The sequence below is a fragment of the Thamnophis elegans genome, chromosome 1 (assembly GCF_009769535.1).
Source record: "Thamnophis elegans isolate rThaEle1 chromosome 1, rThaEle1.pri, whole genome shotgun sequence".
Taxonomy (NCBI): domain Eukaryota; kingdom Metazoa; phylum Chordata; class Lepidosauria; order Squamata; family Colubridae; genus Thamnophis; species Thamnophis elegans.
The window spans coordinates 114576815-114603238 of record NC_045541.1 but is presented as its reverse complement, the minus strand read 5'-3'; the positions used below and the strand labels follow the sequence as shown (position 1 = coordinate 114603238).

The 26424-nt window shown below is 39.3% G+C and overlaps 1 protein-coding gene across 4 annotated transcripts in view; it reads left to right on the top strand.

Moving 5' to 3' along the window:
- DPF3 (double PHD fingers 3) overlaps nt 1-26424 on the top strand; it is a 228601-nt gene that overhangs the window by 144055 nt on the left and 58122 nt on the right. For all 4 annotated transcript variants that reach the window (XR_004256302.1, XM_032228422.1, XM_032228411.1 and 1 more), the window contains exons 4-6: nt 17648-17775; nt 20971-21066; nt 25635-25713. Coding sequence is in view for 3 of the 4 variants with exons in the window: in XM_032228422.1 (XP_032084313.1) it covers nt 17648-17775; nt 20971-21066; nt 25635-25713 (303 nt within the window). In the remaining variant the exon portion in view is untranslated. The remainder of the gene's footprint in view (nt 1-17647; nt 17776-20970; nt 21067-25634; nt 25714-26424) is intronic.

Below are 26424 nucleotides of genomic sequence, written 5' to 3'. Positions count from 1 at the left end.
ACTGCTATTGCTAACTGCTATGGCCGGCAAGCCACTCCCACAAAGCAGGCCACACCTACAGAAGAAAGAGGTTCTAAATAAAATTGAAACCCACCATTGAGTCAGAGGTTAGTTCAAGTGAAGGCTGTAAGGGCAAATTAAGCTTGAGTTGACTGCTGCCATTAGTCTTACAAGGGAAGGGATGAACCTAGTCAGAGGTTTTAAGTACTTGATGCTTAATCCAACGGAGGCAGAAGACTCTGCATTAACTTCTACTTGTGCTATAGAGTTCTACAACAATAGGAATAAAAATATGAAGCATTAATCCATTAATCCATGTTTTATGTTTAGCCTATGCAAGTATCCTTGACTTACAACAGTTCATTTAGTGACTGTTCAAAGTTACAGTGGCACTGAAAAAGTGACATAGGGCCATTTTTCACAGTTACAACCTTTGTAGCATCCCCACGATTATGTGATCAAAATCCAGATGCTTGGGGTCGGACTTCCTGGGAGGAGCTTACTGGTGGAAGCAGCAAAAAATCAGCTGCCTCCGAATTCCTGGCTACGTACCTGATTAGAGGATCTTCCATCTGACGTCTTATCAGGTTTTCTTATCCTTCAGGCAAGAGGGAAAGAAGAAACTGTTTTGCTGGCAAATGCTCTTCGATTTTTGCAGCTTTTGTGCTTGCAAGGAAAGGGGGGCTAGCCCAAGGCAGAACGGCTGTCCGTGCTGGGAACTTCAAACTGCCTTGTGCAGGACAAAGTAGGTCTCTCCCACTCTGCTCTAAGTTTTGTTTGATTTAATCTTATCACGAGCTGAATCCGTTTACTGCGAGGACAATAATTGCTTATCAACATTTTAGCTTCTTCTTTTTTTCTCCTCCGAAAAATTATTTACTCAGAGGCTTTTAAAATGGCGCCGAGCAGGCTGGTTTCTCCGGTAATAACGAACACTTTTTGCTAATTCTCACAAGACTTCAAAAGAATTCAAAACAAAAGAGATAGCTTATCACATGTTTTGGTTTCACAATAGAAGAATTTTACTCCTTCATTAACTTTGCTTATTTGGAAGTTAAACGGTGATGAATCTGTTGAACGGTCTTGTTACAATGTTTACTCACTGAAACTTTTGCCAAGCCTTAAATTTCAAAATAAAAGCCTCTTTACTTAAAGCTGTATATTTAGGCAATAGAGTTTTATTAACTGCAGGCAGACAAATTTTGAAATGGCCTCAAAACCAAATATTAACTTGAAGTCGTCACCCTCTACTTCCAGGGGCACAACCTCAGTGCCTGGTACAAAGCTGCAGCCTCCACTTCCTACGCCCCCTGCTGGGGATGTGTTAACGAAAGAATTTTTTCTGAGTAATCTAAGCGAGGCTTTTAATGCACAGACAATTAAAATGGAAGATAAATTTAGAGATAATAGAGAGGAGAGAAAAGAGGAAATAAAAGAAATGAAAGAAGAAATTAAAAGTGAAATTAAAAGTGAAATAAAAGGACTTAAACAGGAGTTGTATGAGAAATTTGAGGCTAAGGTTGATAAAATTAGAGACGACATGCTGAGTCTTGTAACTGTATTAACAGAACATATTTCTGGAGTGGAAGATACTCTAGAGGTTCTTAATGATGCCAATGCTAACTTGACATTGAAAACAGAGGTGGTGGAACAAAAAGTGGAAAATGCTGAAAAAGAAATTATTATGATACAGTACCGACAAATGGAGTTCGCATTAAGAGTAAGGGGGCTGCGTGAGGAGAAACAGGAGAACCTGAAACAGATCCTATCGGAAGCTTTTGACCGCCTGATGGGAAGACCAGGGACCAACCAAGGCTGGCAAATTGACAAAGCTTACCGCGTTAACTCCTGGCTGGCAAAGCAGAAGCAGCTTCCTCGAGACATCGTTATATATTTTACTACAAGAGAGTTCAGAAATATGGTACTGCAAGCGTCTTATAACACTAAGCTTCAAATTGGCGGTCAAGACCTGGCTGTTTTGAAAGAGATACCACCTCAAATGTTAAGAGCCAGAAGAGACTACGCTTTTTTGGTCGAAGAACTCAGAAATCGTCAGATACAGTATAGATGGGATGCACCATTTGGCATCATATTTACATTTGATAAGCAAAGGTACCGCCTCAACTCTGTATGGAAAGCCCGAGATTTTTATTATAATATATTGAAGGCCGGACACCCTGCACCATCTGGACCTAGAGAAAGACCACAAGAAGGACAGGATAGACAGCAAACTACACAACCACCAGACAAGATGGAGCATCTCTCTTCTCTAGAAGTGCAAGGTGCTATGGAACCAAGACCTAGCCGCATGACTACTAGACGTATGGAGAAACAAGCTAAGAGGCAACAGCATCAACAATCATCGGCCATCGATCAAGGAACTACAACAACAAATCTGGAAGCAGTGGGAGGAGCTAGACCTAAGGTTAAACATGCCGTGCAGGAAGCTCTAAAAATGCTTCAACCAACCAAAGATGACAACTAAGATTTTAACATGGAATGTCAATGGACTGAACTCTCCACAGAAGAGGAAGAAAATATTTCATTATCTTAAACAGTTTAAGAACGATGTAATTTGTTTGCAAGAAACTCATATCAAGTCAACTGATCAAAAATATTTGATCAACTCAAAACTTGGTCAACATTTTGCAGCTTCTGCTATGGAAAAGAAGAATGGTATAGTTGTATACTTAAGAAAAGATATGAAAGCTGAATTAATAGAAGCAGATCCCTTCGGAAGATATATTGCTTTAGACTTAATCTTAGAAGGGAAAAAGACATTACTTTTGGGAATTTATGCTCCCAATCAACAGCAAGATAGATTCTATAGAAATCTTCATGCTAAATTAGTACAGTGGGACTATAGTTCCTGTATACTATTGGGTGACTGGAATGGAGTGATAGACACTAAGAGAGATAAGAAGATTTCCCGCCTAAATACCAAGATGCGAGCAAAGTTACCCAAATCTTTCTTTGACATTATGGATGATTTTGAATTGAGAGATATCTGGCGAGAAAGAAATGCAGAGGAATATGACTTCACTTTCTTCTCGGACAGGCATCAATCCCTTTCAAGGATCGATTTTATTCTAACCACTAATGATTTGCTTCCTAGGGTCAAGAAAACAAAGATTGCAGCTAGAGTCCTTTCGGACCATAACCCAGTTTGGATGGAGTTGGGAAGGGTAGTGCAGGCAAGAAGGTTTTGGAGACTGAATGAAAATTTATTTAGATATGAAAACTATATTAATGATTGTAAAAAATTACTATCTGAATATTTTGTTTTGAATATGAATAAGGGTACATCTATGGAATTTGTATGGGATGCAAGCAAAGCGTATATGAGAGGAGTTTTGATGAATATAAATAAAACACATAGAAATAAGCAAGGGCTAAAACGAACAGAACTGGAAGAGGAAATTAAGAGAAAAGAGCTGGAGTTAACAAGGAAACCAGACGATACAAAGGTTAAGGAAGCTATTAACATATTAAAATCTCAATTTGACATGTTGATCTCTGACCAGGTAGCTACTAATTTATTATATGCAAAACACAATACTTTTTGTAATGCAAACAAACCTGGCAGATGGTTAGCTTATCAGATTAGGAAAAAAAGGAAAACTCGAAATATATCTAAACTGATTTACAGAGGGAAGGAGGTGTTCCAACAGGAAGAGATTCAAAAGGCTTTCTGGGAATTTTTTACAGAACTGTATAAAGGGGATAAAATTAATGGTTTAGACATAGACAAATATTTAGACAAGGAGAAAATACCTTCAGTTAGAGAAGAACACAGGCAAAAATTGAATCAACCAATAACCTCGGGGGAAATCCTGCAGGTAATTAAGCAATTAAAGCCAGGGAAAGCACCAGGTACAGATGGCTTGACAGCGGTTTACTACAAAAACTTACAGTTAGAAATGGTAGAACCTCTTAGAGAATTATTTAATATGATTCAAACGGAAGGTAAAGTCCCTCCATCTTGGAAGACAGCGTTTATATCTTTGATACCCAAAGAAGATCAAGATACTACTCAACCCAAAAATTATAGACCCATTTCATTACTGAATGTAGATTATAAAATTTTTACTAAAATATTAGCAAATAGGTTAATGTTGGTCATTCAACAATTGATACATACGGACCAAACAGGTTTTATACAAGGGAGACAGATGAAAAGTAATGTCAGATTAATTATTAATGCATTAGAATATTTGGGAAAGAACAACCAGATCCCTGCTGCGTTTATATTTTTGGATGCTGAGAAGGCCTTTGATCGAGTTAACTGGCAATTTCTGCTGAAGATATTGCAAAAAATGCAGATAGGAGATAATTTTTTACAGTCAATTAAAGCAATATACCAACAGCAAACAGCACAAATCATAGTCAATGGAAGTTTAACAGACTCTTTTCAAATTGGAAAAGGTACAAGACAGGGTTGTCCTTTGTCCCCATTATTGTTTATTATAACTTTGGAAGTATTGTTGAATAAAATACGGGGCTTGGATGGTTTAAAAGGGATCAAGATTAGGCAGCAAGAATATAGAGTCCGCGCTTTTGCGGATGATTTGGTCATAATATTGGAACAACCGCAGGAATCCAGTATGGTTTTAATGAATACGATTAATCAATATGGTCAAGTGTCTGGCTTTAAAATAAACTTAGGAAAAACCAAAATATTAGCTATAAATATGAATATTAAACAAAAGGAAGAATTAGGAGTGATGCTAGGATGTGAGGTAGTTAAAAAAGTCAAATATCTTGGAGTTAACATTTTAACTTCAAATGGGAAATTATATAAGCATAATTATGAACCACTTTGGCATAGCATACAGACAGAGATGAAAAAATGGGAGAAATTGCACTTATCTTTGCTGGGCAGGATAGCGGCAGTGAAAATGAACATTTTACCAAAATTTTTATTTCTTTTCCAAATGTTACCTATACTTAAAAAAGATGCGAACCTTTTAGAATGGCAGAAGGGTATCAACAAATTTGTGTGGGCAGGAAAGAAGCCGAGGGTAAAGATGAAAATAATGCAAGATGTACGTGAGAGAGGAGGATTGAAACTACCTAATTTAAAACTATATTATGATGCAGTGGCATTATCTGTAATTAGTGATTGGATTCATTTAACCAATGATAGAATATTGAACATTGAGGGACACGATCTGGTATTTGGTTGGCATGCTTACCTGTTATTCAACAAAAAATTGGATAAGAACTTTAAAAGTCATATTTTGAGAAATGCTTTATTGCGGGTTTGGAAGAAATACCAATATAAATTAAATGACAAGATACCCATGTGGGCAATTCCTAGACATGCAATTGAAAATATGAATACAGCACAAAAACAGGATAGATTTACTTACAGACAGCTTCTTACCTCGGAAAGGGGGGTATTACAATTAAAATCTTTAGAGGTATTAAAAGAGGAGAAGGTAGTTCAAACATGGTTCCAGTATGGGCAATTACAGGCTAGGTGGAAAATAGATCAAAAAATCGGCTTTATTCAAGTTGAGGATAATCTGTTTAAACAAATAAGAGATCAAAGCTTAATGCATATAAAGAGGATATATAATGTATTAATACAGATGGATTCGGAAACAGAATTAGTTAAAGATTGTATGATAAAATGGGCTCAAAATATTGAGGAACCAATAATGTTGGATACATGGGAAAGAATTTGGGTAAGAAATGTGAAATTTACACAAGCTCAAAATCTGAGAGAAAATTTTTACAAGATGTTTTATAGATGGCATTTAGATCCTAAAAAGTTGGCTTCTATGTATCCGAATGTACAGCCTAAATGTTGGAGGTGTGGTTCTCTCGATGCTACATATTATCATATATGGTGGACCTGCCAAAAGGTTAAGGCATTTTGGATAAAAATATGGTGGGTCATGCAAAATGTTTTTAAAAAAAGGATAAAGTTTATTCCTCAGTTATTTTTACTAGGTATATGTACTGATTTTACAGTGGTAGAGACCAATTTGATTCTGCACCTGATAACTGCAGCAAGACTGTTGGTGGCGCAATATTGGAAGAAGGAAGACTTGCCTACAATCCAAGAATGGACATTGAAAGTAACAAACTTAGCTGAAATGGCTAAAATATCGGCATATCTCAAAGATCATTCAAATGAGAGATATAAACGAGACTGGAAAAAATGGATTGATTATATACAAAATAAATACGGGACTAAGAAATTCCAGTTAGCCTATGCTTAAGATCAGAAATGATTTAAACTGTCAAAAGTTAGTTCAGTAAGAAGAAGCTAAGTTCAATCTAGAATGTCATTAATTTCTTTATTTCTTTTTTCTCAATAGATTTTAGACTGTGTTAGTTAAAAATCCATACCGTGTACGGGTTCTGGGAAGTCGGGGGGGGAAGGAGGAGGGGGGATGGGGGGGTGGAGGGAGGGAGGGGTACACACAACAAAAAAAATTGTATTTCAATGTCTTAATGATTGACAAATGATGACATATTTGTGTTTGTTTTTTTTAAAGAAAAATAAAAAAGTTCTCTTAAAAATCCAGATGCTTGGCACCTGGTTCCTACATGACTATTTCTCTGTCCCAAGGTAATGTGATCACCTTTTGCAAAGATTTCACAAGTAAAGTCAATGTAGAAGCAAGATTTATTTAACAACTGGAATACTAACTTATCAGTTGTAATGATTCACTTAGCAACTGTGCCAACAAAGGTCATAAAATGAGGCAAAACTCAACAAATGTCTCACTGTCTATGTGAAATGCCTGTTCTCTTACAGTTACAGAGCATAGAGCTAATGAAAATTATAGTAGTAATTTTAAATAACTACAATTTCATAATTATATTTTAAAGATACTCATCATTGGATTTAATGTAAGGAAATTTGTAAGTCTCCTTCTACATTCTTCTAAATGTAAATCTTGTAGGCTTTTGGGGGGAAATTTAAGACTTTTTAAAAGTGACATTTCATTTGGAATGGATAGGCTCATATATCTCTAATTATATACTCTGGTGATTCCTACTTTTCATAATCTAACAGGCAAAAACAATCCGTTTTCTCTTAGAAATGATGCCTGAAGGGGATCTAAACTATCACTAAGATGGCTGGAGCCAAACCTTCCAACTCTTTTGGCCAGCTCTTCCTTCCTGAATTTTAATTGGTCTCCTACAGCTTTGATACATGAGAGAAACACATTAGTGGAGCTAAGATGTCTTCCAGCTCACTCTGCTATTGCTGCTGTTCCATCTTTCACCATCACCATCACAACATATCTCTAAGAGCAGCTTGAAGGATGCTCAGCAGCAAAACAGATCCACAGATTGATTGGCTTTATTACCTTTTCAGAGTCTGCAGTCTTTTCTTTACCTAGTAACATAAACCTTGCTTATGTTCTGCAGACTGATGAATGTCCAGAAGAAGAAAAGTTGTTTAACAAATCTCAGGGACAGATGTTAATGAATGGACACACTGACCTTGTGTGGGAGCCCAAGGTTGCCTGTGTGTTCCTGACTTCTGAGCTAAAGAATTAAACAAATCCAAAGGGTTATGCACCCAAGGAGTTCCATCTGCCTTCTTGTTTATCTGACTTTGAAACAGGGACATGGCATGTCTGTATTTGGCCTGGCTGTTCAGAAAATACATTTCTGTACACGCCAAGGACAGTTGAACAGTCATTCATCTTCTCAATGCAGCACCCCTCTGCAGTCATCCATCTTTTAGCCAAAGCAAGAGCTTCTGGGCTCATTGTTAATCAAATGAAGGAAATCCAAAGTCACTAGCATTTCATCCTCTTCATTAAAATTTGCTCTCTCTCTTTTTTTTTCTTATGGAGAGATTTCTTTTTCTTTCTTAAGTTTTAGAACTTTTGGTTGGGAAAGGAAGGTGGAGTGAGAACAATTGATTGATTTAGTTCCATTTCCCAATGCTTGTGCTAACATAGTGATGACTTTTTGTCCTCGTGTGCCGAAAGTGTGCACATGTGCGCGTGCCCACATCCATAATGCAAAGCATGTATGACCCCCTGCATACCCTGCCCCCCTGTGCATGCTTGTGCGATTCCCCCCTCCCTGCACCATGTTTTGGACCTAGCAGGCCTCGCTGCAGCCTCCTGAGACCAAAAATGGGCTGCAGGGCGAGCACCGCCCCCACCCACACTCACCCTTGCCCCCGCGCATGCATGTGTGACACTGCTCATGAACGTATGTCTCTCGCATGCACCTCACCACTGCACGTGCATGGCAGAGACATTAAAATCAGATGGGAGGCGTGCACGCATGCACAGTGGAGCTGGGCTGGGACGATGCCTCGTGTGCCCTATGAGCCGAGGTGGCGCAGTGGTTAGAGTGCAGTACTGCAGCCACTTCAGCTGACTGTTAGCTGCAGTTCGGCAGTTCAAATCTCACCGGCTCAGGGTTGACTCAGCCTTCCATCCTTCTGAGGTGGGTAAAATGAGGACCCAGACCGTGGGGGCAACATGCTGACTCTGTAAACCGCTTAGAGAGGGCTGAAAGCCCTATGAAGCAGTATATAAGTCTAACAGCTATTGCTAACGGCTATTGCTATTGCCCACAGAGAGCTTCGCCATCAGGTGCTAACACATGGATAAATAGTGGTGGGTGATTATTCCCATATTTTGGACTTCAAATCTGCACAGTTACACTTAAGGCTCATTCTATCTAAAATTGCCTGGCTACCTTCCAAAATCAGACCAACCCCATCCTATCCCTGTCCTCTGCCTCCAGCATTCGTCACTCAGAAGGTTATAAGGAGAATATTGAAATAAAAGTCATCTGTTATTTTCTGCTTTTAAAATTTAATAATTAAATATGGTAAAGACTCCCCTCGCACATATGTGCTAGTCGTTCCCAACTCTAGGGAGTGGTGCCCATCTCTGTTTCAAAGCTGAAGAGCCAGCGCTGTCCAAAGACATCTCTGTGGTCATGTGGCCGGCATGACTAAATGCCGAAGGCTCACGGAATGGTGTTACCAAAAGTGGTCCCTTTTCTACTTGCATTTTTACATGCTTTCGAACTGCTAGGTTGCAGAAGCTGGGACAAGTAATGGGAGCTCACTCTGTTACGCAGCACTAGGGATTCAAACCGTTGAACTGCCAACCTTTCTGATCGACAAGCTCAGCATCATAGCCACTGAGTCACCGCATCCCTCAATAATTAAATAAACATCATTTATTGTTTATCTCTTTATTACATTTTTTTTCCTTGTTTTTCTCCAGGATTAGGGAGTTATGTATCAGTCATATATTTCCTTTTATCTCAGAATTAGTGACTCATCCAAGTACCTTTTATAGCTAAGAGAAGGTTTGGATCCTGTTGGCTACGGTGTAAGAATACCATGTCTGGCTATGTGCTCCATGTTTACTCCATAAATTAATTGCCATACATAGAGCAGCAGTCTTACAATACTTAGTAATTGGATGTAAGCCCTGATGAGTATGTTATCATTTATATCTAAGCACAAATGGAAAGCACTATGCTATCGTTCTTTAAAAATGAATGCCTTCGTTCTCTGGTTAATATTAGACGTCTAAAATAGTTTATTTTTATGAACTATTTTTATTTTAATAGTATAACAAAATGATCTTCTTACCAATACATTTCTAACAGTGATGAAATGTTTAAAAAAAGCAGGCTTTTAAATACTGGATAGTTTTTTCCAAATTATTTTTTAAGAGTTCAGATTTTAACATCTTTGTGACTTTAAAAAAAAACCTTACATAGATTTACTGTAGATTATTATTTGACCACTTCTGCATTCAGTTAAGGAAAAACAAAATATCAAAAAAGTTACTAGGAAAGATGAATGGGTTATTTTTTTTCTTTTCATTAAAAACACTTTAACAATGATAGTGTGTGTGTGTGTGTGTGTGTGTGTGTGTGTGTGTTCATTTCCCTCTTTTAAAAAGTATATTAACAGTATTCTGTGCTGCTTTTATTGTTTCGGAGTTCTTCAACTTTCATATAAAAACATAAAATAATTGAATAATTGCTGAAAAATAATTAGTTATATTCAAAGAATGCTAATGCAGAAGTTAGAACATTTTACCAAACAAGATTTAATATGTAATGATTAAAAACTATAATTATCTCTGTAGTTTAATTCATTGTATCATTCTGAATTGTGACAAGGATTTATGGAAAAGTATCCTTAATGGTTATCAAAATAGTTTCAGGCATTCTCTCGATGGGAGAAAGGTAAACATTTCCACCTGTTAATGCCTTTGTATATACAGTATGAAGTTCTACAAATAAAGGAATCATATATAACGTGTTAAGGTAGAAGTTTGTTTACATAGGTGTTGAAAAACAACCATCCTTGTATTCTTAGTGAAAGGAATTCTGGTAGAGCTCTTTTTGAACAAATGTATAACTAATTTGTAGTTTTCTTGGAGATTAATTATGTGTTTCCAAGTATATGTTGATTCTTCATGACCACATAGATAATAGTTTCTTGTAGATACAGATGGATCTTCCACATCTTTAAATAACTAATTAAATTTTTGTCTTTGTTATTACTATACAAAAATAAATCCATCACTTTTTAAAACCCTTATGCTGCAAGGACTTTTGCCTTTTAACTTGCATAAACTCCAGATGTTTTTACCACCGTAAGCCAGTCTGGGTGCCATCCTTCAGTCAATAAAGATTTCTTCACTACTGTACAAGGATGGTTGCTGCTGGCATTACTGCCGGTTCAGTGCACGCACATTTTTGTCCATAAATAGGTCTGCGCATGCGCAGAACATTAAAAAATGGGGAAAAATTCTGCGCCATGGTATGGAGATGTGGTAGATCTGGGTCACTGCTAGTGACTGATCCGAACTGGTAGGAACTCACCACTGCTACTGTAGTGTCTGCTGTTGACACTCTTAGAAGACAACAGACAACAGTATTTGTGCAGGAATTTCTTTAATGTCTTTATGAGGCTGACTCCAGGTTTAAGACTGTCTTTTGCCAAGGTAACACTTCAACAAGGGTCTAGGACAGTGGGCTAAACTTTTTGTTGTCGCATGCTGAAAGTGCGTGCAACAGCACGCGCTCACACGCTGCGCCCATAATGCAATGCACAAGTGACCCCTCCCGCATGCCCCACCCCCTGCCCATGCATACATGGTCCTTTTGCACTCCCCCACTCCCATGCATGTGTGCGTGACTCCCTGCGTTCCCCCACCTCTTCACATGCCCCCACCCCATTTTGGGCCTAGTAGGCCTCCTGGGAGAGAAAACGGGACCTAGGGGCCTTCTCCCCGCCCCCCCCACACATGCGCAGCAGAGACCCGAAAATCAGCTTGCTGGCGGGAGGCGCACGTGCATGCGCAGTGGAGCTGAGCTGGGGCGATGGCTCGTGTGCCCACAGAAAGGGCTCTGTGTGCCACTTGTGGCATGTGTGCCATAGGTTCTCCATCACGGGTCTAAGACCACTTGCCCCAGCTGACTTGCTGTGGTCGATTTGCCCTGGCCATCTTGCCCTGGCTGACTCGTCTGGCCAACTCACCACTTGAAAATTCAATGCAAGGCAATGCAACTCAAGAGAGGGACAAGTGACTTGCAGCCATTTTTGCCTTGCTTAGGGTTTGAATCTTTTCAAGTTAGAAGTCCTTGAGGCTGGAGTGAGATGCGATTCTTCCTGTTCTTTTCTTGAGTTATTCCACGTTGAATTGTCCCATGGCAAGTTGTCCTGTGGCAAGTCAACTGGGGTGAGTTGGCTGCAGTGAGTTGTCCCATTCCACTTCAATAGGGCTAAAAGATGCTGCTACAATGACATTTGGGAAGCAGTAAAATCAAAGCTATCCTAGGGGATGTGTAGTGGTTGACTGTCATCTTGCTTAGGTTAGGTAACCTTATCAAGTATCGTGTAATTATTGTAGGATTATTTTCTTAGGTTAATTATTTATTTAATAATGTAGAAGTCATGGTATTGTTTTTGCTATCTGTTTTACATGCATGTTTTAGCATATCTTGTAAATATTTTAATATTTCCCATTGTGCGTGGTTTCATGTTATATATTATTCTATAATAGTAGAATACAAATATAAGAAAAAAAATATTTCCTGCAATGCCCCGTAGAGTCTAGCATGACATCTTTGCAGGCATTGGGAGAAATTAAAATGGTAACTGGCAGATCTAACTGCTTGATATAGGGAACTGAAAATGTATTTATTTAGTACATTTATAGGCCACCCATCTCATATATATGACACTGGGCAGCTCACAACTAAAACAGAGTAAAAACAGCTAGAATTTAAAATAACCAAAATGACATTAAAATAGAAGGTGGGAAATATTATGCACCCACAAACAAACCAGGACCTGAGTTTACTTGTGTTATCAGGGCCCCAGATTGGATGGCAAACCTAAGGTTTTAGTGCATTCAAGGCTAGTAGGGTCAGGTCAATGTCTAATTTCTAGGGAGATGATGTTTCAGAGGGCAAGTTTCATGGCAGTAAAGGTCCTCTTCCTGCACCCTCTCTGCCGTGGGACCTGGCCCAAGCTATCCTGTTGGACTAGATGCCACTGAGGATAGACAACCTGTAAGTAATCTGGCCGCAAGTCATGAATTCTTTAAAGGTAATGGCAACACCTTGAATTGCACCCAGAAGCATATTGGCAGACAATAGTATCAAACGACTGATACATATAATTGCCCACCAGAGGTGGGTTCCTCCCTATACAGTCTGGTATGCCGGAAGAAGTAGTAAAAATCTGGAATGCCGGATAGGACCAGTAATAAGAATGGTGGCTTGGCCATGCCCCCAAACCTGTTCTCCTATCAGAAGGTTCTCCCAGAAGAAACGTTTTTAAAAAAAGTTTTCCCCCCTGTAAGTTCAGGCAAAAGGGAAAAAAGCTTTAAAAAGTAAGAGAGAGAGGGAGGGAAGGGAGGGGGAGAGAGGGAGAGAGAGAGAGAGAGAAAGAAAGAAAGAAAGAAAGAAAGAAAGAAAGAAAGAAAGAAAGAAACAAACAAACAAACAAACAAACAAACCTCACTTTTCTGCCGGGAGATTAAGGACAGGAGAAAAACAAATGCCATCGCTTTAAATCAGAACTGAGCATGCCTGGCTGTGGAATTCTGGGAGTTGAAGTCCACAAGTCTTAAAGCTGCAAACTTTGGAGTCCTGCTTTAAATTGAAAAGCTGCTCAGGTTTGCAAAGTGACATTCAGCAGTTATTGGGGGGGGGTGCATCCCACAGAGGGAAGGGAGAAAGGAAGGAAGGAAGGAAGGAAGGAAGGAAGGAAGGAAGGAAGGAAGGAAGGAAGGAAGACAGCACAGCAATTTAGGGCTAGAAGGCTACTCTAGTCTACCCCCCTGTTGCAGCAGGAAACCTTACATTGTCTGGATTATTTTGGTGCCTCTAACAGAGAGGAAAATTGCCATAAGGAGAAGGAGTTTACTAGGACAAGACTACCATGCAGAGGAAGGCAAAGATAGTCCTTGATTTATGACTACAATTGAGCCCAAAATAATGGTTGCTAAGCAAGAGCATTGTTAAGTGAGCTTCACCATGACATCTCCTGGTGAGTGACATCAAGTTGGCCATGCTGACCCAGTCACATAACTGCCGAGTCATGCCCACAAAATCGGCCACGTCCACAAAATAGTTAGTAAAAGTTTTGAAACCCACCCCTGCTGCCAATACTACCATATTTTGTGCCAGCTGAAGTTTCTAACTACTCTTCAAGGGCAGCTTCAGAAAGAGTGAGGTGCAGAAATCCATTCCGAAAGTGAGTAAGGAGTGAGTCAGTGGTGGGTTTCTACCAGTTCAGACTGGTTCGACCGAACTGTTAGCACTGACTGCAAGCTGAGAGCAAACCGGTTCTCTGTTTCCATGAAAGATGGTCTGCCCACCCCTGGGTTATACTGACCTTTATTTCTGCTTCCAAAGCCCAGCTGATCAGTGGCGGCAGATTGAATTGCCGTCCCTCAGTTGGTTTCCTTGCTCCTTTCCTTGTTTGCAATGCAAAAGTTCAGTTTTTGCTAAAGTGCGCATGTGCGCACAGCGTTCACACACACATGCGTGAAGCAAACTGGTTATTCAGCCAGTAGGAACCCACCCCTGGAGTACGTGATTATGATATTAGGCCTGTTGGCTACAGAGTTTGGACTAGAAGACTTCCAAGGTCCCTTCCGACTCCGTTATTCTATGTTATTTGTTCTATTCCATGTCAGGCTGAAATGTGCAATACAGGAACGGAGTCTCATCTTTTACAGATTTATCCAAAGTGATTCTTTAGCTTGTGCTTGAATATTATGGATTGGATTGCCAGAATATCCCTCATGGTGTCTTACCTAATTATGAATGGGTATTATAACTTATACGCCTTTTGGTATCAAATAAAAGCAAGAACTTTTACATTGCTATTTAGGGAAGTGGTGATCTTGTCATTTCCTTTCATTTAAATTTTTAAGCCTAAGAGCATTTAATAGGAAGGGAGGGACTCAGATGCAGGAATCTGTGATTAGAAGATTTGACAGTGATTTTTAATGGCGGTTTGGAACTTGATAAAAGGATTGGAAACTTTAATATTGTTCACATAAATATATAGTGTAATATCTCTTGAAACGCTTCCTTACATCTAAAGCCATGTTCACATGCCATATGGAGGCAATCTTCTGTTAGTGGACACATCTTCCATAGGGATTTGTGGCAGATTTGCTCTTCCTTAGATTTGTGTGCCGTAGTTCCTTATAAATAGCCAGTTTGTCACTTTTCAAAGACAGCATTTTTCTAAATTGAGACCTTAAACCAAAGTTACTTTAATCTCATATTGCTTAGAGGTTGCCATTTACTTTGTCTGGATGATTCTCCCTTGTGTGTTTTGTGGTTTTGTAGTTTTATACATTACTCGGTCTTTTTCTTCATAAGTAGAATTTATGAAACTCATAATGAATACAAAACCACAAAGAGATCTCTCTTCATTGTATCTAAGACAGAAACATGTATGCTTTTTTTCCTCCCATCCTTAATATGCAATGGGTAAGTAGAATTTCAGATCCTTCCTTGTATAGATTCTGTCATTCCTAAATCTTATTTATTTCAATAATATCCAAAATTGCTACAACTGCTTATTTGAATAATTGTTGTATAGTAAAATTATCTACAAGGAGAGCAAATTTTAGCTTGCTTTTAACTATCCTTGAGTATTATTCATTTTATAAAAGATCTCTTTTCTCTTAAGAATATGATAAAACTTCCAGACTTTTTTTTTTACAAACCTTTGGAAAGAGGCCCTTTAAGGAGAACCAGAGTCTTTACAAAGTGGAGAATGAAACTTGAAAAATGAAGGTGACAATGAGGCAGGAAAATAATGTGAGGAATAGCGCTTCTTTAGATCAAACATAGAATTAGTTAGAAGATTAAAGTCCATCTGCTTTCTTTCTTTCATCTTATGACACTATCTGGCTTTTTTTACAAGCCACTCTTCCCCAGGTCCCTCATTTTCTGGAATATTAAAAAATGAGCATAATGTATCTTTAGACTCTGACTCTCCTTGATGAAAGCAAAAACATTGCTGCTCACATAGGATAAGCAGAGGACAATATTATTGTTTGTGGGCAGGAGACTGATAGGACATGTATGTCCCAAGCAGAGATGTTATTCTATTTTCTTCATTACCGGTTTGGTAGTGGGAGTGCCCGTGCCCATGTGCTAGCTTCGCTCATACAGCAGGGTGGGTGGGTGGATGGAGCCTTGCACCACCACCACTACCGGTTCCCCCGAACCAGTGCGAACTGGTCTCAAGAATAACTTGCAGAAATCTAGAGTGGCGAGTTTGGATGAAGTCAAGCTTGGTTAACATTGGGAGACAAATGCATTGAATGAATGTTACAAGACAGTGTGGAGGCTGTTAGTTTGATTTTAGGGGCTTCTGAAGCTAATAAAAGTCAATAAAAATCCCTCTCTATTTGGGGTTTGCATAGTGCTAAAAGAAAAAGACTTCACAATATTATATTGATATGACATCATCATTTATCTAAACTATCAAATACTCAAGGAAGAATGTTTATACTACCTTCTCTCTCCCCCCCCCCCCCCCCAATTCCCTGTCTCTAAAACTCTATCCCTGCCTTTGCATTCTAATGTTGCATTTATGCCTTGGAGATGTGGAAATGAGCAATATGATGGATGGATGCAGCTTGCCTGGATTCTCTACCACTGTTTCCCTTGGGGCCTTCCAGATGCTGGCAGAGAGCACCATCTCAGAAGATGGTATCTTGCAAACTCGACAGCTAGCAGACAATCTCTCTCTCTCTCTCACTGTATTTCCCAGCAGAGTAAGCTTAATCTGTTTTTTCCCCTTCCCCTGGCATACCTCATGATTGTCTTTCTGACTTTAGTTGTTTTGAATAAATGCCATAAATACTTTCCATAAAATAAAAATGGGAAGAATGGGAAGCAGTAATGGAGCTGGTATTTCATACTCTTGTGATGTTGATAGATTCTAATTTGGAACTGACATGAGATGTAATTGCTCATTGAGCCACTCAGTTGCCCTTTAAGGCACTTTCTGCCTTGTTTTGTTAATGAGCTGTGTGGTTACATTCACCCAGCAGTAGATCTCTGATGTGCCAGGCATTTCATGCATTTCAATTTTTAAAAAATTGTTAAGAGGTCTGCCATGTTAAATGGTATCTATCAGAATCAGCTACAGTGTAGAGTTTATGAAAATAAACTGGTCCAAGGAATCCAAGTGACAAATTATTTATATGCGCATTGTGTAAAGCATTTCTTTGCGAGGCAGTTGGATGTAGTGTTTAAGGCATTAACCTTGAAATCAGGAGACTGTGTATTCTAGTCCTGCCTTAGACATGAAGCCAGTTGGTGTGTGTGTGTATGTACGTACACTGGATGGGCTTATTCAGTTCTTGAAGCTGCACATACATGTTTGCCAAAGAGAGCCATTCAACTCACGGATCTGTTTAATATTGATTCCCAGTGTAGTATTTATTTGGTGTGCTGCACCAAAGGTCTCAAGGATAAGGCTGATTAGGTGCTGCATTGGGGTATTATTTGGGTAAGAGGTGGTCTGTAAAAGAAGAGTGATGGGATCTTCTGATTATCTAGGCTGCATGTCAAAGGGGATGCTATATTTATCACTGTTTGACAATATAAAAAAATAGAGTCTCTTTGTGAAGAGCTCAATTTCTTGTAACTTCATGGCCATGGCCACTCTTCTTGTCAACAATATCCAAAGTGGTTTGCCATTTCCATTTCTCAGAATCTTTTTCAACTCTTGAATATAGTGTACATCTCTTAGTATTTCTGCAGCTTTCATCTCCAACTGCTAACCAGATTGAGCTGTTTCAGACAAGATGACCTGATGTCACACCAGCTAAAAGCTTTCCACATAAAAGCTCTCTTCAAATTATCAACTAGACAAATATTTACATTAATGCTTCTCTGAAAAAAAATCACTATTGGTAAGAGTTGGCTATATTTTACTAGCAAGGCTAGTTCATGGAGTTCAAATTCGACTTTTGTATATATCAACATGTCAAAATAATAATTATATCGCTCAATGTTTAAAGACATTTGCTCTTTCTTGTGAATAAACTGAAAACTGTACGACTATTCTATCCATCCTTCTGGTTACTTACTCTAAGGAAATAACAGTAGCTGTTGTTGTTTGATTTGTCAGAAGTTGACCTGCCTCTGAAGAAGGATGGCTTCACATCAGAAGGGACCACACTGGAAGCCTTGTTGCGTGGAGAAGGGCTTGAAAAGAAGATAGATACTAAAGAGGAGGATACGCTACAAGAAATCCAGGTAATAGCCTCACATTTTCAGTTCATTAGCTGTGTGTGCATGGATAAATAGGCTAATTAATCATTATTTCCAGATTGTACGTATTGCCTGTAAGAAGCTTGTCTGGCATCCAGATGGATTGAATAAATAAATAGTTTAGAATTTTGTAAAATTGTTGCATAAAAAGTGATAGGAACTGAAAGTGTCATTTTGGAGATAAATATTCGTGTTAGCAATAAGCACTTGTAAAACAGATTCCATCTAGTTGGGAGGTGGAAGAAATATCTTTAGAACAGGGAGGCTTCTATTGTCAGCTTACAGCTTCTTTACCACCTTATTTAGCTGTTGCTCTGGTGTCTTTTTATTTTCAAATTAGCTTTTCTAAAGCATCCTTCTTCCATCTGGGACAAAAAAAGCTCACAATTTGAGGTCCTAAGACTGCATGAGGTCCTCAGAGGCATTGAACACAGCTGCAGGTGGCACTACAAAAATTGCCAACAAATTTTATTCACCATTCATTGATCTATTTTGCTATATCATCTAGAATGGAAAATGCAGCAAAGAAAAATGATTAAATGCATGAGGAGTAATTATATTAATTGGCTGTAATTATCCTTCAAAGAATTTACCAATTTATTTTTACATAAATCTTTCCGAATCCTTCTCCCCAAATACTTTTTAGAGCACAAATGTTTGCATTCTACTTAATGATCAGGAAAAAGCGTGCATCCTTGATATAATCAAATCATATTGGTAATAAAATAATATCCGTATTTCTTGGAAAAATTCTTAAGTAAATGCACTTAATTTATATTTTTCTTCTCAGTCAAATGGAATATTTAAGGTCGTTTATCATTTATCATTTAAAACACAAACAATTTTTTTTACAAAATTAAAGAATTAAAATAAGGAAATGAAAATACCTAGTAATATCATTGCACGTTAAAAGATTGGCTAAAGATATTTTTTTCCAGATTTTATAAAGGCATACAATGAAGGCCTTAAAAGAGTTTCTAAGATCAGCCCTAAGTAAAATGCAGTAATGAAGATGAGTTGCTCCTAACCCATTAGAATTGTTAATCACTAGTATTCTAAATGTAGTTGTGTAACTCAACTTCCTGAGAATCCAATGTCATCTAAGGATAAAATAGCATTCTATGTTGTGGACCTGATTTTTTTTTAAAGACTAATAATCTCATCTAAAACAATCTGAACTGTGATCTCTATGGCAGTTTACCTATTAACCAACAATACCTCTATCTTTGCCCAAAGTTAATCTTGTACTCTTACTCATCCTCTTGAAATTAGGCATTCCAGCTAGTAAACATTTTGGAGGACTTGGATGATAAGGAATAATATCACAATGTGTTCTCACCATACCAACTTTCCCCCCCAGAATTTTTAAAAAATTTTGTTCTCTTTCATAGTATTTTAAGTATACATTCACATAATTGTTATTCTTCTTTACATTTATCATTCTTATACATTTATTATTTCATTTAATAGGTTATAATATACAGTTTGGGTTGCTTTATTTACCATCCCTTCCTTCTGTTGTAACACCACCTTATTTTCCCTTTCTTTTCTCCCTCCCTTCTCTACTTCCTTCCTTTCTCCTCGCCTTCCCCTTCCTTCTTCCCCTACCTTTCTCCTACTCCTACTCTTCCTCTTCCCTTTCCTATCCTCTCTCCTTCTCTTCCTCTCCCTTCCATCCTCCTCTCCTCACCTCTTTCTTCTTTCCCCCATTTTCCTTTCATTCGCTCTTCCTCGCTCTCTTTCTTTTCTATTATTGTAGATGTCTCTTTCATTTCTCAGTTTGTTTCCTTGGGATGGTATATTTGAGTAATATAATTTGATATCATTTCTTATTCTCTTACCTTCGCTAATCTATCCTAACTATATTATAAATACAATGGTATCTACTTTAATGCTCTGGCTGATATCCCTATGAGTTTTATGTACTTGTTGACATATAGCATCTGAGTATGAAAAAAATTAGTGGCTTGTGCTTTGAATAATAGTTTCCCAACTCTACCTTCTGGAGGTGGCCTGGCAGCAAAGGCTGAAACTATTTACAGAGAGAGAGAGGTGGAAAGGCCGGGAGGGAGGAGGGAGGGAGGGAGGGAGGGAGGGAGGGAGGGAGAGAGAGAGAGAGAGAGAGAGAGAGAGAGAGAGAGAGAGAGAGAGAGAGAGAGAGAAAGAGAAGTAATGTAGGTTAATATTATCAAAAACTAACTAAAAGTCCAAATGAATGAACAGAGCTATAATGTCCCTAAATTTTTCCTCCTGCATCCAGTGTCTAGTATAAATTCTCCAACAAAACAATTAAGTCTAGGCTACTCTATTGCCTACTTGAAACTCTGATTCAGAGAGGTTCATGTAAAAGGAATCCTTTAGATCAGTGATGGTTAACTTTTTCGGCAACAAGTGCCAAAACTGGAACGCATGCACACGCCGGAGCACCAGAACCCGGAAGAGAGCAGCTGGCTGGTGTGCATGCACATGGTGGTCAGCTGATCCTCCAGGTTCCATCACACGCATGTGCAGGATGGACCCTGAAAGAGCAGTTGGTGATGGCGCTTGTGCCCACCGAGAGGGCTCTGCCCGCCACCTCTCGCATGTGTGCTATAGGTTTGCCATCATGGCTTTAGATTCCTCTAGAAATGCCAGATATAAAATGTTTGAGCCTGGCCCCAAAGTATCACCTTTGGTTTCCACTTTAAGAAGGAGTCAGACAAACTGAATCAGGTTTTGGAAAAGCAATTAAGCTTGATCAGGGTACCAGAAATTAAATCTTTTCTAGAGAGGTTGAAGGGGCCGATAATGTTTATCCTTGACAAAAGGGGATGTATGACAGCACTCTTCAAAACTTAAAAGGACGAAGTACAAAAAGAGGTAAAGGATGGATTTAAGTTAAATTTCATAGATACAGATAATAGGCAGATTTCAGCTGAATGTCAAAATGGCTTCTAGAACAGTAAAAGCAATTTGAGAGTCTAACCAATTTCCTAGAAAAGTGGCAAGATCCCCTTCACCAGGTATGGGGTGATTTAATTTGGATCCCTGCAGAACGGAAGGTTGGACTTGATGACCTAAGTGGCTTCTCCCAGCTCTCTCTTACTGTGATATATTTTCTTTGCAATTCTGCTTTAAAAAAAAAGGTCTTCTGTTGCACTGGGATTTGTTTTTAATTATTGTTTATTATTTCAACTCCAGCGGGTTTTGGAAAACGATGAGAATGCAGATGAAGTGAACGAAGAGGAAGAGATAGAAGAAGATATTCCAAAACGAAAAAACAGACCCCGAGGACGGGTAAGCTGCTTTAACCTTTTGAGGGAAGGAGGAGGAGAAGGAGGAGGAGGAGGAGGTGGCCAGAGTAATCCTAATTCCCATTTTTTACACCTTTACTGGTGTTTTTGTTTTTCGCACTCCAATCTTTAATATAAAGCCATCACGAAGTGAAATGATGTAGAAAGCACCCATATATAGTTACGGCACATAACGTGTACTATTTGCTGCCTGTTTTCTCTCTGTAGATCAACTGAAAGTGTGTGTGTGTGTGTGTGTGTGTGTGTGTGTGTGTGTGTGTATTTCCCTTGGTAGTTTCAGGGCAGGGACGAGCTGGCTATTGATCAGTCTTCTCCACATGATGCTCCAGCTGCAGGCTCTCACTAATCAGGCCCCCTGGCAAGAAACCCACGCAGTAGGCAGGCAGCTCACCTCACCTCCTTCTCTTCCTGCCTGCTGCTTGGCTGTCTCAGCCCACTGGGGTGAACTCTTGCAGGCTCTCCGAACTGAGTGAAGCGCAGCCCTACAAAGTCCCAGGAGTAGCTTTCCAGCAGAGAACTCTATTATATTCACCAGGACCTATTTAGTCCTTCATCATTTTAATCAGATAACAATTAAAACAGTGCAGACTGCCACATCTCCACTTTCTAATGTAATTCCATTTGCGGAAAATATGTTCCTTCAGCACACAGGAGAATTTGCCCTCCCTGCATGGAAGGGAAGGGAAATCCTCAGTGCATGGGAGAATAGACCTCAAATGCAATATCCACTCCACATGGCCTCCCCGACTGACTTTCTGGTGAAGCCTGCAGTAATGATTGCAAATGGTGATCACACGATTGCAGGGCGTTTTGCAACCTGTCATAAATGCAAATAGATTGCCAAGTTCCTGAAATACAGTCATGTGAGTTGGGCAGGCCAGTACAATATTTTATAATGCCTGGAAGTGCTTTACTGGCCATATAGCACAGTTCCACCACAAATCCGCGAAACCCTTATCCGCGGAGACATAAGCGCGAAGACTAATTCGCGCCGTTCTAAGCGCTTAAGGAAAAATGCGACCCTACCGTGATGACATAATCGCGGAGGGCAAATTCGCGCATTCCCAAGCACTCAGTACCCTAAACCTAACCCTAAACCTAACCCTAAACCTAACCCTAAACCTAACCCTAAACCTAACCCTAAACCTAACCCTAAACCTAACCCTAAACCTAACCCTAAACCTAACCCTAAACCTAACCCTAAACCTAACCCTAAACCTAACCCTAAACCTAACCCTAAACCTAACCCTAAACCTAACGCTAAACCTAACGCTAAACCTAACGCTAAACCTAACCCTAAACCTAACCCTAACCCTAAACCTAACCCTAAACCTAACCCTAAAACAAACCCCTAAACCTAATCCTAACGCTTACCTTAATTGAAGTCAGCTTTCTGCCACGGCGCCGTTTTAAAGCGCCCTTCTGTTGCCGCGCTGTTGTCGCGGCGGTGATGACGCATGGTGATGATGTCGCGGCTTTAGCGCCGCGATTTTATCACCGCGATTTTGTCGTGCCACGTATAGCACTCATTCTGAGGCTTTTGGGAGTATGAATGGTTGTAAATCAAGGACTATTATAGAATGAAGGACATTGCATTCTTGAGACACTGTTTTGCACTTGGCCTTAATTGATGGACCTGGGAGCTCTAAAAGAGTACAATGGCTCAATGGTTAAAGACACTGAGCTTGTCACTGGGAAGCTGACAGCCCAGGTTTGAGATCCGAGTGCTATGCAATGGGGTGAGCTCCCATTACTTGCCCCAGCTCCTGCCCACCTAGCTGTTCGAAAGCATGCAAATGTGAATAGATTAATAGGTACCATTTTGGTGGCAAGGTAAGAGTGTTCTCGGCACCTTTGCCATAGAGCTATGCTGGCCACATGACCCTGGAAAATGTCTTCAGAAAATGCTGGCTCCCTTGACCATGAAACAGAGATGAGTACTGTGCCCTAAAGTTGGACATGACTGCGCAGGGGAACCTTTATCTTTATCTTTTGTAGCTTATAAAAAGTAAAGCATAAAGTAAATCTTATCAACTTGCCCACTCTTGCTCTAATGTATTCTAATTCTTTCACATCCATTCCCAAGCTGTACTATAATTTGCTTCAAACATTCTCTCTCCTTGGAATACTTCCAGCACATGTGACTGACTTATGTACACCAGATTTTTTTCCCCTAAAATAAATGGGACATTCTCCTTCTCTGCACTAAGCTGCCATTTGCAATAGATTTTCTGAAGCAATCTGGGTCCTCTAAATTATATCTAGAATGTAGATTCCTAATTAATTGTTTCAGAGAACTAAAAAGAAAGGATTCAAGGCAGAAATAACACAGAGGAATGAATATTCCAAATTCGTGAAGGTCCCTTTCTTTCCACAGCATGATTTCATTTTTAATCCTGGGTGCCTTCATCTGTCCTCCTGGCAAGCCTTCCCATTTGGCTGCATTTGAGTGCTCCAAGGCTGCTCTGCTGAAGCTTTTCAGCTGTATACATCCATTCTTGCTATTCGGTGGCAGAAGCTGAAGGCAGCTGTAGATGACTAAATGCCACAGATTGAAGCAATGAGAGCACGCATGAAGCTCTCAGTTTGTACTTCAAGGGTGGTTCTCTTTTTGCCAACCCCCTGAGGCCAGGTATAAAATTATTGGAAATGTTGATAAAGAGATTTGAAGGCCAAAGACATGTGAATCCACAGAAAGCAATTTAAGCAATTTGGGTTTATAAAGTGGTGAAACACTAAAATCTGAGACTCTAAAGCACAGATTATACCCATGATGGCGAGCGTATGGCATGCGTGCCCGAAGTGACATGCGGGCCATGTCACCTGGCACGCGCAGCACAGTGGTGGGTTTCAAAATTTTTTAGAACCTCTTCTGTAGGTATGGCCTGCTTTGTGGGAGTGGCTTGCCAGCCATGTGACCAAGTGGGAGTGGCTTGGCAGTCATGTGACTGGGTGGGTGTGGCCAATTTGTAAAATGTGGTGAAACTCACTTAACAACGCTCTTGTTTAGCAACCAAAATGTTGGCTCAGAAACTCTGGCATTTGAAGCACACAAGTCTTAAAGCTGACAAGTTACAAGACCCTTGCACCCCTAACCCTTTAGAACCCCCCCCCAGGAGTGTTCACACTTGACAGCTTTAAGACTTGTGGACTTCAACTCCCAGAATTCCTCCCTCAGTCATGTTGGCTCAGAAACTCTGGCACTGAAGTGTGCAAGTCTTAAAGCTATCAAGTTACAAGACCCTTGCACCCCTAACCCTTTAGAAAAAAATCCCCAGGGGTGTTCAAACTTGACAGCTTTAAGACTTGTGGACTTCAACTCCCAGAATTCCCCTTCTCGCTCTTCATCTTGATGATGTGTGGATGGGCAGGAGGAGGGAGCCGGAACCAGTTCTAAACAGCACTGTAGATTTGTGGAACCTCTTCTATAGAAGAGGTTAGAACTGGCAGGAACCCAACCCTGGCACAGCATCACCTGTTCCTCTTCTGGGTTTCTGGCGTGCCTGCGCACACAATGATCAGCTGGCTTCGCACGTGCGGAAGTGCCATAAACTGGAAAAGCTGATCTTCCATTTTCCAGAGTGAGCCTGCATGCTGGCCAGCTGATTGTCACACGTGCATTTGCGTGCGTGCGTGCCTGATACCAGAAGTTCATTTTCCGTTCCGCACATGCCCCCCCTTCTTGGTCACAGCCCAAATGAGCATGTACGCTCCCTTTTCAGCACTCGGTGCCAAAAAGGTTTGCCATCACTGGATTATACAGATAACATGGATGTTTTCATACTTATTTTGTATACTTCATATTTTATACACTTCAATGAAGATTTGATGCAGTTGCAAATTATTATGCAAAACAGTATGCATAACACTAATAGTAAAATTACTCAGTGGTAATGTAACGTACACACCCCATCAACCATGACTTTGAAAAAGGGAGACATTTAGAAATCAAGGTACAAAAATGGGACTAGGTATTTTATTTTTTTTGCTTCTCTTAATTCTAGCAACACATATTTTAATTTAATTTTTAATAAGCCTCATTTAACTAATTCTTTGTAGTTCTTTTGAGAATTCATATAGGATATGAAAGAGTGAACTTGTTGCTATGTTGCAATTCCCACATGGTCCAAGGCAATGTGGAACAATGAAATGGGAACTTTCCAATTTCCAGCAGCTGCAACTTAGATAAGGAGAAGAGTACCACAGTAGTGCTAATGTTATTTAAGGACACTAGCAGTACCCGAGCATATTGTTCTACCAACCTATCTGGACCCAATTGCTACATTTGACCAGTGACTAGAACAGATGTATGCTTCTTCTGCTGCAGACTCTACAAGCAGCTCTTCAACTCAATATCAGACGTAACTTCACATTTTCGAAGCTAGTGTTAATTTGTTAATCTGCTCAAGGGCATCTTTTCTCATGAAAGTGTAATAATAATGATGACAAAGCAGAAAGTTCACTGTATGATGTGTGAAATTATTTTGAGTTTAATGTTTTGGGATAACTATAAAGTGTAGTTTTTACATTAATACCTTGGTTTCATTCTAGGCCCGAGGCTCTGGTGGTGGTAGGCGAAGGAATGATGTTTCTTCTATGGATGACCATGATAAACCTTATGTTTGTGACAGTAAGTAACCCCCAGACTTTCATTCAGCTTTTTCAAATGTAATTTTTACTGAGAATTTGATTACAGTAGTAAAATACCAATACAATCTACAATTGTATTGTTTCTCTACAATTAGAGAAAAAGAAGAGAATAGAAAAACAATAAAAAGTGCAGAAAAAGAAAACAAGTAAGAAAAAGAAATATAAAGAAGTGAATTCCAACCTTTATTACAACCAGTAGAAGTAAATTCAGTAACTCTTCAACTTCTCTTTATATACAGGCTGCCTCTTCCCCTATCCCATCTCTTATCAATAAAGAAATCTGTTAAGACCCATAATTTCAATCCTGATTTCAGCAAAAGTCCATTAAGGGTTACCTAAAATGTTCTATTTTAACCTTAATCAAATAAACTAATCTTATATTCCTTGCTTCTAACAATCTTGCTTCTGATCCTTTGATCCCTTTAAATAATGTCCTAGAACTTGATTTGTTTTCATTTTTTCTTTGTCTCTTCTCACAAAATTCTCTACAGTTTTAACAAGTCTCTTTTGTAAATCCAATGTAGGAAGATTCTCCAAGTCATTCTCTTAACTTGTTGTTTGTATATCCCTTTTAATAATTAAGACATCCACCATCTTCTATTGTATATCCAGTGTAGCATCTTTTTCCATACCATTCTTGTAGCCTGTCATTTGTAAATCCATTTTCAGAACAGACACAATCTTTTCAGGT